Source organism: Cherax quadricarinatus, chromosome 3, assembly GCF_038502225.1.
Source record: "Cherax quadricarinatus isolate ZL_2023a chromosome 3, ASM3850222v1, whole genome shotgun sequence".
Taxonomy (NCBI): Eukaryota; Metazoa; Arthropoda; class Malacostraca; order Decapoda; family Parastacidae; genus Cherax; species Cherax quadricarinatus.
Window position 1 is genome coordinate 77,193,359 of NC_091294.1, and position 16,959 is coordinate 77,210,317.

General features: G+C 42.0%; 1 protein-coding gene across 6 annotated transcripts in view; it reads left to right on the forward strand.

Moving 5' to 3' along the window:
- LOC128704881 (sodium-independent sulfate anion transporter) overlaps nt 1–16,959 on the forward strand; it is a 94,372-nt gene that overhangs the window by 58,094 nt on the left and 19,319 nt on the right. For all 6 annotated transcript variants that reach the window (XR_011392950.1, XM_070092593.1, XM_070092600.1 and 3 more), the window contains exons 7-9: nt 216–394; nt 13,505–13,751; nt 15,719–15,892. Coding sequence is in view for 5 of the 6 variants with exons in the window: in XM_070092593.1 (XP_069948694.1) it covers nt 216–394; nt 13,505–13,751; nt 15,719–15,892 (600 nt within the window). In the remaining variant the exon portion in view is untranslated. The remainder of the gene's footprint in view (nt 1–215; nt 395–13,504; nt 13,752–15,718; nt 15,893–16,959) is intronic.

Sequence of the window (16,959 nt, forward strand, 5' to 3'; positions counted from 1 at the left end):
GAAAGAACAATATCAGATACTGTCAGATATTAATAATATTGTAAAAATGGATAAAAAAAAAAAAAACGAAAAGTTGATGAATAAGGCGATTGTTCAACACTTGGGTGTCATTATTGATGAACAAGATAATGAAGATACGCAAGTGTTGAACAAGTGTCTTATTCATCAACTTAATAAGTGTTTTTCAAAGCTTCATCAACAAACATGTGTTGCAGGAGATGTATGCCCTGGGGTTCTGCAACTTGCTGGGGTCATTCGTGCAATCGATGCCAGTGACAGGGTCATTCTCCCGAACTGCCGTCAATGCCACCAGCGGCGTCAAGACTACGGCAGGTGGCATCATTACCAGCGTCCTGGTGATGCTGGCGCTGGCCTTCCTTACGTCGCACTTTAAGTATGGGATGGCCCCACTTTATGGTACTTTGCTTTATGGCAATTTTGCTAATGCAACAGTTTTCAGTTATAGCCATTCTTCATTTATTCAGACTTTATACAATAAATGTGCTACTGGAAAGCCCTGCTTTATAGTGCTTCACTTTGCTTTACAATGTTTTGCTTTACAGTGCTTCACTTTACAGCACTTTGCTTTACAATGTTTTGCTTTACAGTGCTTCACTTTACAGCACTTTGCTTTACAATGTTTTGCTTTACAGTGCTTCACTTTACAGCACTTTGCTTTACAGTGCTTCACTTTACAGCACTTTGCTTTACAGTGCTTCACTTTACAGCACTTTGCTTTACAGTGCTTCACTTTACAGCACTTTGCTTTACAGCATTTTGCTAACAGCAGTTTTTTCAATTATGCCCATTCTTTATTTATTCAGACTTGTTACAATAAATACAGTAACTACTCACTATAAGCTGAAGACAAAAATATTATAAGGTTAGCAATGTGTGTTCTTCATATGTACTTTTTAGGTCCTCCTGTACAGCAGTAACCTGGAACCTAACCTGCTGTATAAGCAGGGTCCTCCTGTACAGCAGTAGCTCAGAACCTAACCTGCTGTATAAGCAGGGTCCTCCTGTACAGCAGTAACCTGGAACCTAACCTGCTGTATAAGCAGGGTCCTCCTGTACAGCAGTAGCTCAGAACCTAACCTGCTGTATAAGCAGGGTCCTCCTGTACAGCAGTAACCTGGAACCTAACCTGCTGTATAAGCAGGGTCCTCCTGTACAGCAGTAACCCAGAACCTAACCTGCTGTATAAGCAGGGTCCTCCTGTACAGCAGTAACCTGGAACCTAACCTGCTGTATAAGCAGGGTCCTCCTGTACAGCAGTAGCTCAGAACCTAACCTGCTGTATAAGCAGGGTCCTCCTGTACAGCAGTAACCTGGAACCTAACCTGCTGTATAAGCAGGGTCCTCCTGTACAGCAGTAGCTCAGAACCTAACCTGCTGTATAAGCAGGGTCCTCCTGTACAGCAGTAACCTGGAACCTAACCTGCTGTATAAGCAGGGTCCTCCTGTACAGCAGTAGCTCAGAACCTAACCTGCTGTATAAGCAGGGTCCTCCTGTACAGCAGTAACCTGGAACCTAACCTGCTGTATAAGCAGGGTCCTCCTGTACAGCAGTAGCTCAGAACCTAACCTGCTGTATAAGCAGGGTCCTCCTGTACAGCAGTAACCTGGAACCTAACCTGCTGTATAAGCAGGGTCCTCCTGTACAGCAGTAGCTCAGAACCTAACCTGCTGTATAAGCAGGGTCCTCCTGTACAGCAGTAACCTGGAACCTAACCTGCTGTATAAGCAGGGTCCTCCTGTACAGCAGTAGCTCAGAACCTAACCTGCTGTATAAGCAGGGTCCTCCTGTACAGCAGTAACCTGGAACCTAACCTGCTGTATAAGCAGGGTCCTCCTGTACAGCAGTAGCTCAGAACCTAACCTGCTGTATAAGCAGGGTCCTCCTGTACAGCAGTAACCTGGAACCTAACCTGCTGTATAAGCAGGGTCCTCCTGTACAGCAGTAGCTCAGAACCTAACCTGCTGTATAAGCAGGGTCCTCCTGTACAGCAGTAACCTGGAACCTAACCTGCTGTATAAGCAGGGTCCTCCTGTACAGCAGTAGCTCAGAACCTAACCTGCTGTATAAGCAGGGTCCTCCTGTACAGCAGTAACCTGGAACCTAACCTGCTGTATAAGCAGGGTCCTCCTGTACAGCAGTAGCTCAGAACCTAACCTGCTGTATAAGCAGGGTCCTCCTGTACAGCAGTAACCTGGAACCTAACCTGCTGTATAAGCAGGGTCCTCCTGTACAGCAGTAGCTCAGAACCTAACCTGCTGTATAAGCAGGGTCCTCCTGTACAGCAGTAACCTGGAACCTAACCTGCTGTATAAGCAGGGTCCTCCTGTACAGCAGTAGCTCAGAACCTAACCTGCTGTATAAGCAGGGTCCTCCTGTACAGCAGTAACCTGGAACCTAACCTGCTGTATAAGCAGGGTCCTCCTGTACAGCAGTAGCTCAGAACCTAACCTGCTGTATAAGCAGGGTCCTCCTGTACAGCAGTAACCTCGAACCTTACCTTCTTTATAAGCAGGGTCCTCCTGTACAGCAGTAGCTCAGAACCTAACCTGCTGTATAAGCAGGGTCCTCCTGTACAGCAGTAACCTGGAACCTAACCTGCTGTATAAGCAGGGTCCTCCTGTACAGCAGTAGCTCAGAACCTAACCTGCTGTATAAGCAGGGTCCTCCTGTACAGCAGTAACCTGGAACCTAACCTGCTGTATAAGCAGGGTCCTCCTGTACAGCAGTAGCTCAGAACCTAACCTGCTGTATAAGCAGGGTCCTCCTGTACAGCAGTAACCTGGAACCTAACCTGCTGTATAAGCAGGGTCCTCCTGTACAGCAGTAGCCCAGAACCTAACCTGCTGTATAAGCAGGGTCCTCCTGTACAGCAGTAACCTGGAACCTAACCTGCTGTATAAGCAGGGTCCTCCTGTACAGCAGTAACCTGGAACCTAACCTGCTGTATAAGCAGGGTCCTCCTGTACAGCAGTAACCTGGAACCTAACCTGCTGTATAAGCAGGGTCCTCCTGTACAGCAGTAACCTGGAACCTAACCTGCTGTATAAGCAGGGTCCTCCTGTACAGCAGTAACCTGGAACCTAACCTGCTGTATAAGCAGGGTCCTCCTGTACAGCAGTAACCTGGAACCTAACCTGCTGTATAAGCAGGGTCCTCCTGTACAGCAGTAACCTGGAACTTAACCTGCTGTATAAGCAGGGTCCTCCTGTACAGCAGTAACCTGGAACTTAACCTGCTGTATAAGCAGGGTCCTCCTGTACAGCAGTAGCCCAGAACCTTATCTGCTGTATAAGCAGGGTCCTCCTGTACAGCAGTAGCCCAGAACCTAACCTGCTGTATAAGCAGGGTCCTCCTGTACAGCAGTAGCCCAGAACCTAACCTGCTGTATAAGCAGGGTCCTCCTGTACAGCAGTAACCTGGAACTTAACCTGCTGTATAAGCAGGGTCCTCCTGTACAGCAGTAGCCCAGAACCTAACCTGCTGTATAAGCAGGGTCCTCCTGTACAGCAGTAGCCCAGAACCTTATCTGCTGTATAAGCAGGGTCCTCCTGTACAGCAGTAGCCCAGAACCTAACCTGCTGTATAAGCAGGGTCCTCCTGTACAGCAGTAGCTCAGAACCTAACCTGCTGTATAAGCAGGGTCCTCCTGTACAGCAGTAGCCCAGAACCTAACCTGCTGTATAAGCAGGGTCCTCCTGTACAGCAGTAGCTCAGAACCTAACCTGCTGTATAAGCAGGGTCCTCCTGTACAGCAGTAGCTCAGAACCTAACCTGCTGTATAAGCAGGGTCCTCCTGTACAGCAGTAGCTCAGAACCTAACCTGCTGTATAAGCAGGGTCCTCCTGTACAGCAGTAGCTCAGAACCTAACCTGCTGTATAAGCAGGGTCCTCCTGTACAGCAGTAGCTCAGAACCTAACCTGCTGTATAAGCAGGGTCCTCCTGTACAGCAGTAGCTCAGAACCTAACCTGCTGTATAAGCAGGGTCCTCCTGTATAGCAGTAGCCCAGAACCTAACCTGCTGTATAAGCAGGGTCCTCCTGTATAGCAGTAGCTCAGAACCTAACCTGCTGTATAAGCAGGGTCCTCCTGTATAGCAGTAGCTCAGAACCTAACCTGCTGTATAAGCAGGGTCCTCCTGTATAGCAGTAACCTGGAACTTAACCTGCTGTATAAGCAGGGTCCTTCTGTACAGTAGTAACCCAGAACCTAACCTGCTGTATAAGCAGGTTCCTCCTGTACAGTAGTAACCCAGAACTTAACCTGCTGTATAAGCAGGGTCCTCCTGTACAGCAGTAGCCCAGAACCTTATCTGCTGTATAAGCAGGGTCCTCCTGTACAGCAGTAGCTCAGAACCTAACCTGCTGTATAAGCAGGGTCCTCCTGTACAGCAGTAGCTCAGACCCTAACCTGCTGTATAAGCAGGGTCCTCCTGTACAGCAGTAGCTCAAAACCTAACCTGCTGTATAAGCAGGGTCCTCCTGTACAGCAGTAGCTCAGAACCTAACCTGCTGTATAAGCAGGGTCCTCCTGTACAGCACTAGCTCAGAACCTAACCTGCTATAAAAGCAGGGTCCTCCTGTACAGCAGTAGCTCAGAACCTAACCTGCTGTATAAGCAGGGTCCTCCTGTACAGCAGTAGCTGAGAACCTAACCTGCTGTATAAGCAGGGTCCTCCTGTACAGCAGTAGCTCAGAACCTAACCTGCTGTATAAGCAGGGTCCTCCTGTACAGCAGTAGCTCAGAACCTAACCTGCTGTATAAGCAGGGTCCTCCTGTACAGCAGTAGCTCAGAACCTAACCTGCTGTATAAGCAGGGTCCTCCTGTATAGCAGTAACCTGGAACTTAACCTGCAGTATAAGCAGGGTCCTTCTGTACAGTAGTAACCCAGAACCTAACCTGCTGTATAAGCAGGTTCCTCCTGTACAGCAGTAGCCTGGAACTTAACCTGCTGTATAAGCAGGGTCCTTCTGTACAGTAGTAACCCAGAACCTAACCTGCTGTATAAGCAGGTTCCTCCTGTACAGTAGTAACCCAGAACTTAACCTGCTGTATAAGCAGGGTCCTCCTGTACAGCAGTAGCCCAGAACCTTATCTGCTGTATAAGCAGGGTCCTCCTGTATAGCATAGCCCAGAACCTAACCTGCTGTATAAGCAGGGTCCTCCTGTATAGCAGTAGCCCAGAACCTAACCTGCTGTATAAGCAGGGTCCTCCTGTATAGCAGTAACCCAGAACCTAACCTGCTGTATAAGCAGGGTCCTCCTGTACAGCAGTAGCCCAGAACCTTATCTGCTGTATAAGCAGGGTCCTCCTGTATAGCAGTAGCCCAGAACCTTATCTGCTGTATAAGCAGGGTCCTCCTGTATAGCATAGCCCAGAACCTAACCTGCTGTATAATCAGGGTCCTCCTGTATAGCAGTAGCCCAGAACCTAACCTGCTGTATAAGCAGGGTCCTCCTGTATAGCAGTAACCCAGAACCTAACCTGCTGTATAAGCAGGGTCCTCCTGTATAGCAGTAACCCAGAACCTAACCTGCTGTATAAGCAGGGTCCTCCTGTACAGCAGTAGCCCAGAACCTTATCTGCTGTATAAGCAGGGTCCTCCTGTATAGCATAGCCCAGAACCTAACCTGCTGTATAAGCAGGGTCCTCCTGTATAGCAGTAGCCCAGAACCTAAGCTGCTGTATAAGCAGGGTCCTCCTGTACAGCAGTAGCCCAGAACCAAACCTGCTGTATAAGCAGGATCCTTCTGTACAGCAGTAGCCTGGAACCTAACCTGCTGTATAAGCAGGGTCCTCCTGTACAGCAGTAGCCCAGAACCTAACCTGCTGTATAAGCAGGGTCCTCCTGTATAGCAGTAGCCCAGAACCTAACCTGCTGTATAAGCAGGGTCCTCCTGTATAGCAGTAGCCCAGAACCTAACCTGCTATATAAGCAGGGTCCTCCTGTACAGCAGTAGCCCAGAACCTAACCTGCTGTATAAGCAGGGTCCTCCCATACAGCAGTAACCCAGAACCTAACCTGCTGTATAAGCAGGGTCCTCCTGTACAGCAGTAACCCAGAACCTAACCTGCTGTATAAGCAGGGTCCTCCTGTACAGCAGTAGCCTGGAACTTAACCTGCTGTATAAGCAGGGTCCTTCTGTACAGCAGTAACCCAGAACCTAACCTGCTGTATAAGCAGGGTCCTCCTGTACAGCAGTAGCCTGGAACTTAACCTGCTGTATAAGCAGGGTCCTCCTGTACAGTAGCAGCCCAGAACCTAACCTGCTGTATAAGTAGGGCCCTCCTGTACAGCAGTAGCCTGGAACTTAACCTGCTGTGTAAACAGGGTCCTCCTGTACAGCAGTAGCCTGGAACTTAACCTGCTGTGTAAACAGGGCCCTCCTGTACAGCAGTAGCCTGGAACTTAACCTGCTGTATAAGCAGGGTCCTCCTGTACAGCAGTAGCCTGGAACTTAACCTGCTGTATAAGCAGGGTCCTCCTGTACAGCAGTAACCCAGAACCTAACCTGCTGTATAGGCAGTGTCCTTCTGTACAGCAGTAGCCTGGAACCTAACCTGTTGTATAAGCAGTGTCCTTCTGTACAGCAGTAGCCTGGAACCTAACCTGCTGTATAAGCAGGGTCCTCCTGTATAGCAGTAACCTGGAACTTAACCTGTTATATAAGGGTCCTCCTGTGTTGCTTAGTTTCTTGTTTATAACTTAGTTCCTTGTATTATTTAATTCCTTATTGTATTACTTGGGACCCAAAATCTAGAACTGTCTGCCAGGAATCTGCAGAGTCATTCTCTCAGCCAGCATCTTCAAAACTACCATTAAAAAACGCCTCTCCCTAACATATCCCAACATCGGATAAATATGAGAAATATACAGTTGACCCCCGGTTAACGATATTTTTTCACTTCATAAGTATGTTCAGGTGCCAGTACTGACCAAATTTATTCCCATAAGGAATATTGTGAAGTAGATTAGTCCATTTCAGACCCCCAAACATACACGTACAAATGCACTTACATAATTGGTCGCATTCGGAGGTAATCGTTATGCGGGGGTCCACTGTATATTATATACAGTAGGACCCCCGTATCCACAGATTCGGTATCCGATGATTCAGTTATACATGGTTTACCCTGGCCCAAAATTAGCCTTTAATTATGCTTAATAATGACACAAAAGCAGAATAGTAATGATGGTGACAGTTGTTCAAAGTCTAAGAGAAGCTGTGAAGTGCTTCCCATCAGTGAAAAAGTGATAATTCTCCGCTTATTGTACATAATTTATCAAGTAAACTTTATAATAGGTATGTATAGGACTTATATATAGGGTTTGCAACTATCCACGGCAGGTCCTTGGAACGTATCCCCTGCTGATATAGGAGTCCTACTGTGATATTATTCTTAATATCTGTAATCCTGATAACCATTAAAACATATATTGTGTCGACATTATGTTAATATGTTAGAATCCTCATTACCTATCATTCTTAAAACAATTGAACTTGATGAAAGTCATATAGCATGTACTACTAGAATATTCAATTCTCTTTTATTCATTGTAATTTCTAATTATATTTTTACAACCATGCAAGAGACTGAATATATAAGCAGTCAATTAGTTTTAAGTTTGCAGTAGATGCTCTGCATATTAACCTTTCATTGTCCAGAGCCCCGATCTGGAACTTGTCCACAGGGTCTAAGACTTTTCAAAAAAAAAAAATTATTATTTTTTCTTATGAAATGGTGGAGAATTTTTTCTGAAGATAACAAAACATATAGTACAAAATTTGATGAAAAATTGGCAAAAATTACAATTCGTAAATATTGCTATGTCAGCGATATTTACACATCGGATATTTTCCCCACTTTGAGTCCTATTTTAGATAAGATAAGATAAAGTTTATTTCTTTGTAAAGGTTACAATTTGTAATTACAATTTTGATTTGCTAAATACAAAGATAGCCACTATCATGCTGGGGCATTTTGGGCAGACTATTCCTAACACAGTGGAACCTCTACTTGCGAGTTTAATCCGTTCCATGACCTTGCTCGCAACTGGATTTGCTCGTTTGCAGAGTCAATTTTCCTCATTTAAATTAATTGAAATGCAATTAATCCATTCCAGTGGAATTCTGTACTTCAATAATTTCGCTAATATCAACTCTACGGCTTATTTATCTATCTCACTTCATCTAATATGACATAATAAACAATATAAATAACATACAAACCTGATATATACTCTAAAATGAATAAAATATGTCATTCATGTAGTGGTATGGGCGGTGTCGGCGGTGGACGAGAGTTTGTCTGGAGACCGGGCAAAATACTTCATGAATAATTTTGCTAATATCATTTATATGGCTTATTTATATATCACAGTTCATCTAATATGACATAAAAAAAAACAATAAAAATAACATAGAAACATGATATATACTCTAGAATGAATAAAATATGTCATTATTCAAATTCAAACTTTATTCTCTATAAGTATTACAATGCTGAGTTTACAGAATTTGGTTATTGTGTGGTTTACATGTAGTAAAATAATAATTACAGAGTGTACCACTAGAACGCCTAGCATGGCTAGGCATTTCGGGCAGACTTATATTAAATCTTAGGTTTAAAATGTTACAGAATTATGAGATAAGTTGGTATTATGGCTAAGTGACTAAATACTAGTTGTGAGTTTAGCAATGTGAATGCTTTTGTTTTGGCACAGTACATAGTTTCAGTATTGGAGTATCACAGGCCAACTTTTGACTAGTTAAAATTCATTATTTTGAAATTGAGATTGATATTTCTGTTTATGGTCAAATGGGTGAGTGAGTGTAAGTGTGAACCACCAGGTGGTATTCGTATTATTAGTTGACAGGGTGTATCAGGGAGATAAGATGTTTTCTGATGGTAGTTTTAAAGGTGATGAATGTGTCTGCAGTTTTGGAATTTTCAGGTAGGTTGTTCCAGATTTTAGGGCCTTTGACATACATTGAATTTTTGTAAAGGTTTAGTCGGACACGGGGAATGTCATAGAGATGTTTGTGTCTGGTGTTGTGCCTGTGGGTTCTGTCACAACTATCAAGAAAGCGTTTTAGGTCAAGGTTAATATTGCAATTTAAGGTAACAGGTGGAGGCGGCCACAACCGCTCCCTCTTTGTAAAGTAAAAGGACACAAGTGCAACTAATGTGACATTTTATTGTGGCAACGTTTTGCTCTCCAGGAGCTTTATCAAGCCATTACAGTGTATGGACACAGAGGGTATATATAGTCTCAGAGTGAAGTGCAATACTAGTGGTGGTAGTAGTAGTAGTAATGATATAAGTAGTAGTAGTAGTAGTAGTAATATAATATGTTAGAACAATTAATTTGCACATGAGTAAAAGGATATAAAAGCTATTACTTGGGAAACATAAAAATAGGTTAGACAAATATATCTATCGGTGGCTGGATAGAGGAGGTCTGTTTCAATGTTCATTTTCTGTAAGGTGCTTGTGTAGTATTAAGAGGAGAGACTATGTGATGGCAGGGTTTACTGTTTTCAGGAGGATTCTTGCTAGGACTTCAGAGATGGTGAAGCTGCCTTTGTTTTGTTTAATAGTATTAGAAACAGCTATTAGTGAAGATTCAAGGCACTTGCGTCTGCGGAAGTTAGTTTCTTTGATCACTAGTTGGGCGTCCCTGAACTTCATGAGATGATTGGTGGAATTTCGGTGTTGTACACAGGCGTTGTTCAAGTTATCGTTATGCGTGTATTTTTGTATAGTATTTATGGTTGTATTCTCATTTTCTTGGTCTCATTTGATAGGGCAGAAAACATATTATAGAAGTAAAGGTGATTTTGATTGGTTTTGCTATGAAAAGAACCTTGAAATGGAGCTCAAAGTAGGGGAAATGTTTGATTTTTGCCAATGTTCAAAAGTAAACAAATGATGACATTGTGCAATAAATGTCCAACTAGCCATTCTAATATGCAGTCATGAATGGGTTAACATTATTTATACAATTATTACAATATTGCAGTAGTCTGCATAACACTAAATCTTTTATTTTTTGTTTGAATAAAAATTCAAAATAGAAAGCAAGAGTAATATCACAGGGGCCTGGAGACATAACTAATGAACAAAGAAAACGTTATTTTAGAGCCAGGAATGTCTGCATTGTTCATTCTGGACCCTATTTTGAAATTGGCATATTTTTTAATTTGCATGAAATTGGCCAAATTGCAAATTTCTGACCACGTTATTGGGTAGTTGAAATTGGTAAATGGGCAGTTTCTTGTACTCAGTCAATAGAACAAATGGTGATCTAAAGAAATAGCTATGAGTTTGGTCGACTGGAACAATGGAATTAGCTGAAAATAGGGCTCAAAGCGGGCGAAATCGCCTATTCACAAATATCGTCAAGGTCGCTAACTTCACAAAAGTGTAATTCCTTTTTTATTCTATCAAATTACGTTTTTTTTGGTGTCATTACCATCGGGAAAAGATTCTCTGTCATTTCATAAGAATTTTTTTTTTTTTTTTTTTTCAACACCAGGAGACACCTCAGGATTTGGGGTTGCAACAGTCAAAGGGTTAATTGTACAAACTAATGTTTCATTAAGGCCTCAGGCTATCTCTTATCTAATATCTCTATTTTCTTCATTAATTCTTAAGACTTAAATGCTTATACCTTTCCTTGCCACTTTCAGCAACACTAGTATACCTACTGGGTGCCATGAGTGGTTGGCAGATGCAAGATATGGCAATTAAAATATCAAAACACTATTCACAAACACAGCTAGTTCCTAACACATTGGAACTGGACACTTCTGAACGAATGCTGGGATGGAGGTGTCAGGAGTGCTTGGGGTGAACACACGCTCCAAATTTTTTTACGAAGTGTTATACAAAAATATGCAGCCATTCATCAATACAGTGGACCCTCGACCAACGATATTAATCTGTTCCTGAGAGCTCATCGTTAGTCGAAATTATCGTTAGTCGAGTTAATTTTCCCCACAAGAAATAATGGAAATCAAATTAATCCGTTCCTGACACCCCAAAGTATTAAAAAAAAAAATTTTACCACATGAAATGTTAATTTTAATACACACAAACTGAAGAAGACATGTACAATTACATGACACTTACCTTTATTGAAGATCTGGTGATGATTGATGGGATAGGAGGAGGGGAGAGTGTGGATGGTGTTAGTGTTTAGAAGGGGAATCCCCTTCCATTAGGACTTGAGGTGTCAAGTCCTTTTCTGGGGTTACTTCCCTTCTTCTTTTAATGCCACTAGGACCAGCTTGAGAGCCACTGGACCTCTGTCGCATAACATATCTGTCCATAGAGCTCTGTACCTCCCGTTCCTTTAAGATTTGTCTAAAATAGGCCATAACATTGTCATTGTAAAGTCACAAGCACAGCTTGCAATAGCTGTGTTAGGGTGATTTTCATCCATAAAGATTTGCAGTTCAACCCACTTTGCACACAATTCCTTAATCTTTGAAGTAGGCACAATGGATTCCACAACTGGCATAGGCGTCTCAGGGTTAGCCCCAAGCCCTTCAAAATCTTTCTTAATTTCCATACTAATTCTCACCCTTTTTATCACAGGGTTGGCACTAGAAGCTTTCTTGGGGCCCATGGTGACTTATTTTGTAGGTGCAGTCACTAAAAACGCTGTGATAATATGAAATGTTCCAATTGTATGTTTAGATGCAACCGCGGTGGCTGGCTTGTAAACACTGGCACTCACGAGACAAGTGAGGCGTGCTCAGGCCACACGTGGATGCGTCTCGAACGGAACGAATCGTGTTGGTCGAGTTTTTTAGAGCTAGTCGAGGCAAAATTTTTGCGTTAAAATGTATCGCTAGTCGAATTTAACGTTATACGATGCCATCGTTAGTCAAGGATCCACTGTAGTGCTATAACCAACACATGCCACACAAAACCGTGTTAAACGACGGTCTGCTGTACTGAGATATGGAAAACTTGAGGAAATTAAAACTGTATCAGGATATACAACAAATTCTAGCCATACAATAGAGCAAAAATGTAATGTGAAGGACCTGGGAGTGATAATGTCAGAGGATCTTGCCTTCGAAGACTATAACAATGTATCTACCGCATCTGCTAGGAATGTGATAGGATGGATAATGAGAACCTTCAGAATTAGGGATGCCAAGCCCATGATGATTCTCTTCAAACTGCTTGTTCTCTCTAGGCTGGAATACTGCTGTACACTAACTGCCCCCTTCAAGGCTGGGGACATTGCAGACCTGGAGAGTGTACAAAGAACTTTCACAGCACACATAAGTACGATAATTCACCTAAATTACTGGGAATGGTTAAAGCCCTTGATTTGTATTCCCTGGAATGCAGGCGAGATACATGATAATATACACTTGGAAAATCCTAGATAGACTAGTACCAAACTTGCACACAAAAATCACTCCTTATAAAAGTAAAAGGCTCGGCAGGAGATGCAACATTCCCCCATTGAAAAGCAGGGGCACCACGAGTACACTGAGAGACAACACAATAAGTGTCGGGGGCCCAAGACTGTTCAACTGCCTCCCAGCTCACATAAGGGAGGATTACCAATAGACTCCTGACTGTCTTCAAGAAGGCACTGGACAGGCACCTAAAGTCAGTACCTGACCAGCCGGGCTGTGGTTCATACGTCGGTTTGTGTATGCCCAGCAGTAACAGCCTGGTTGATCAGACCCTGAATTCACCATGAGGCCTGGTCTCAGACTGGGCTGTGGGGGCATTGACCCCCGAAACCCTCTCCAGGTAAACTCCATGTAACGTGTCTTCCATTTTATCAACTGAGTGCAAGAAACCACCCAGTCAACTATTTCAACTACCCAAGCTGTATAGCCCTTGTGGCTTTGTGCTCCTTTTTGATTATAATAATAATTCAACTACCCAATAAAATGACCAAAAACTGAGAATTCAACCATAAAAACTATATAAAGACACACCACAAAGTCACTATTTTAAACCAAAATTGGGGTCACAGTTTGCTTTTCTCATGCACTGCGTGCTGCAGGATATTTTTAATATGGTGCACACTTACCACACAGACGCATTCTCTCATATCTAGGCCCAAATTTACCGCTCACATCTTATCTGTGTGAGCTGAGCCGATGACGTAGAACCACAGTACGGACAATGACAAGGTTAAGGGGCTTTCTGCATGCACACTAAATGTTATTCACCTCTATACAAACATTGTATCATGCTGAAATACATATACAATCTTAAATCTTAATTTTTAGTTCTTTATTGTATTAGTTCCTTGTTGTATTAGTTCATTATTGTATTACTTAGTTCCTTGTATTACATAGATCCTTGTTGTATTATGTACTTAGTTTCTTGTATTTCTTAGTTTCTTATTGTATTTCTTAGTTTCTCATAGTAGTCTCACATTATTGTTGTATTTCTTAGTTTCTCGTACTAGTGTCACATTATTGTTGTGTCTTGCAGGTTCATACCCAAGGCATCACTCTCTGCAGTAATCATGTGCGCTGTGTTGTTCATGGTGGAGTACGAGATGGTGGCGCCCATCTGGCGAGCCCGGCGCCTAGACCAACTGCCGCTCTGGGTCACCTTCTTGGCCTGCCTCTTCTGGAAGGTGGAGTATGGCATCCTGGTGGGAGTGGCCGTTGATCTGGCGCTCCTTCTCTATTCTTCGGCCATACCCAAAATTAATGTTAGCACCATCAAGAAAGAGGTTATTATTATTGTTATTATTATTATTTTTTTTTTCAACACACCAACCATATCCCACCAAGGCATGGTGACCTAAAAAAGAAAAACGAAAGTTTCTCTTTAAATTTAGTAATGTATACCTATGTATATTATTATTATTATTATTATTATTATTATTATTATCATTATTATCAGTGCCTTTGATGTAGCTTTGATGAGTTTCAAGATTTTTTTACTCCTGGAGCCCAGCCATGGGCCAGGCTTGTCTGGTGCTAGCCTGGTCAACCAGGCTGTTGCTGCTGTTGATCCACTGACCCATATTGCAGTATTATTATTAATATTTTTAACATGCTGGATATTTCCCACTGAGGCATTTTGATTTTGTCATTCATTCAGATTCAAGATACAGGTCGGCCATCACTAATCCAGCAATCAGTTATCCAGTTCCATCAGTAATCTGGCACTAATTTCAGCTAGCATAATTTCAAATTTCGTTATTATGCTGACTCAAATTTCAACATTATACTGACTCAGAAATTGTGCAGATGGTTGTAAATCCACAGCAGCAAACCAGTGGAGGAGAAAGCAGTGATGAAAATGAGCAAGATGTAGCAGAGCCTCTACTGATAGGTTAATTCAGTTGACAGGTGAACTGCTAAAAGGTCTAGAGCAACAGTTTTACAAGTGAACAAGAAAAAATGAATGTTTGCATGGTGCAGGATAAACTAATCAAAGAAAGACCAAAATATAAGTGTATTCTAACCTAACCACTCTGTAATCTGAGAAACTCACTAATCCGGCACACTATAGGTCCCAATGATGCCGGATTAGTGATGGCCAACCTGTATTGTGCTAACTAAATCAGATGAACTTCATACCCAGTCTGTTGAAACAGCCAATATGCTAATTGATTTCTACTCTAGGGTCAAAGCTGGCTAGTAAAATCCCAACTTCTAATGCTCAGACAAGAGATGACCTTGCTGGAAATTTCCCAGACTGTATCTGACTCCAACTAATTTTACTGAGGTCACTTTGATAATAAAACCAAGCTAATTTGCTACCACTAATGTACAGAAAAACAGTTCATGTGGTGTCACCCACCAACATTGTTTAATATATAATGAGAAACCCAAACTTTCATAATAATACTTAAGGTAACAGTAGTTACCACAATACATAAAACCTTCATAACAATACTTAAGGTAACAGTAGTTACCACAATATACAAAACTTTCATAATAATACTTAAGGTAACAGTAGTTACCACAATATACAAAACTTTCATAATAATACTTAAGGTAACAGTAGTTACCACAATATACAAAACTTTCATAATAATACTTAAGGTAACAATAGTTACCACAATACATAAAGATGGAGACCCAACTGAGATAAATAACTAAAGGCCAATATCTAACTTGCCATTGCTAGCTAAAATCTTTTGAAAAACTAATTCAGAGACAATTACAGTAAATACTTGACTTACAAACACATTGAGAATTTTGTGTATTGCATATATGTAATATCATTATTATACACGATACATAATATCCCCAATTTGTCATAAGTTGAAAGACTTTCTTTATTATGAATATTATACACAGTATCTCCATGGGGAAGTAGAACAGAATTCTACCTGCATAAGTCATGCGTGTTGTAAGAGGCGACTAACATGCCAGGAGCAAGGGGCTAGTAAAACCTCCTGTATACATTACTAAATTTAAAAAGAGAAACTTTCGTTTTTCTTTTTGGGCCACCCTGCCTGGGTGGGATACATCTGGTTTGTTGAAAGATGATGATGTACCACAAGGCCCAGTCTGTGACCAGGCCTTGCGGTGGATCAGAGCCTGATGAACCAGAATGTTACTGTTGGCCACACACAGCCCGACGTACAAACCACAGCCCGGCTGATCAGGTACTGACTTTAGGTGCCTGTACAGTGCCTTCTTGTATTGTGTCTTTTAATTCTTAATTTTGTTTTTTCCAAAGGATGGTGTCAAGGCAGCCTATGTTTTGGTGGAACCCTGTACTGGTCTGTTCTTCCCATCAGTGGACTATGTTCGAGCAGCAGTCAACAAGGCCGGCATCAGTACAGCAGAAGGAAGTTTGACGGTTGTGCTGGATTGCTGTCATTTGACCGGCCTAGATTTCACTGCTGTCAAGGTATGGGCCTAAAATATTCAGTCGCTAATGGTTCATTTATAATAGGGCTATTTTTTTAATGTCGGCTCTCTCTCACTAAGGTAGAGTTAGCCAACAGAGGAAACACATTCACCATCACTCAGTCAGTAACTGTCTTGCTACAAGTGTTCGCCAAGGTACTGTGATTGGAAGAATAAAACACATTGACCATCACTCAGTCAATAATTGTCTTGCCACAAGAGCTGTATATAACTGAACCTCAGCTGTAGATCTTCTGCTGCTCAGGGATGAAACATTTACTAATTAGTGTGTTCTAGTGTTTCTCCGGTCTTGATTGTGTAGCATCATCATAAGGGAGGTTCCTTGATGCTGGTGAAGGGATCTTGATCTGACGGACTGCACCTTTCTTCCCCTTCCTTGAATTGAACCTAATTACCTCCCATTCCCCAAGTGCTGTATGATGCTTCCTCCTAAATATGATAATGATAATAATAACAGTGTCCTGGTATCCACGCAGGATGTGTTCCAAGAACTGTCATGGATACCTGACACCACAGATAGTAGCAGATACTGTGTGTATGCAATTTTTTCTCACATAGCTATTACAGAGTTTAACTATGCACAATAAGTGGAGAATTAAAATTTTTTCACTGATGGGAAGCACTTAACAGCTTCTCTTAGACATTGGACAACTACTATTGTGCCTTATAGCCATTGTTACACAAAATTAAGGCTTATTTTTGAGTAAACCATGGATAGTTGAAACTCCTAGTTATCCACTAATAGCAGCTTGTGTGTAATATGATTCTTTTCAACACACCGGCCATATCCCACCAAGGCTGGGTGACCTAAAAAGAAAAACATAAGTTTCTCTTTTTAAATTTAGTAATTTATTCAGGAGAAGGTGTACAATTACAGCACTGTTATTGCCTTATTAATTGTAAGTTAGTCTTAAGTTTGCCCAAAATGCTCTGCATATAAAGGGGCTTTTGGCATGTACACCCAACTGTTACACTCCTTTGTACAAACATCTATCATGCTGCAATAAGAGTTGTATATAACCGAACCTCAGCTATAGATTGCCACTG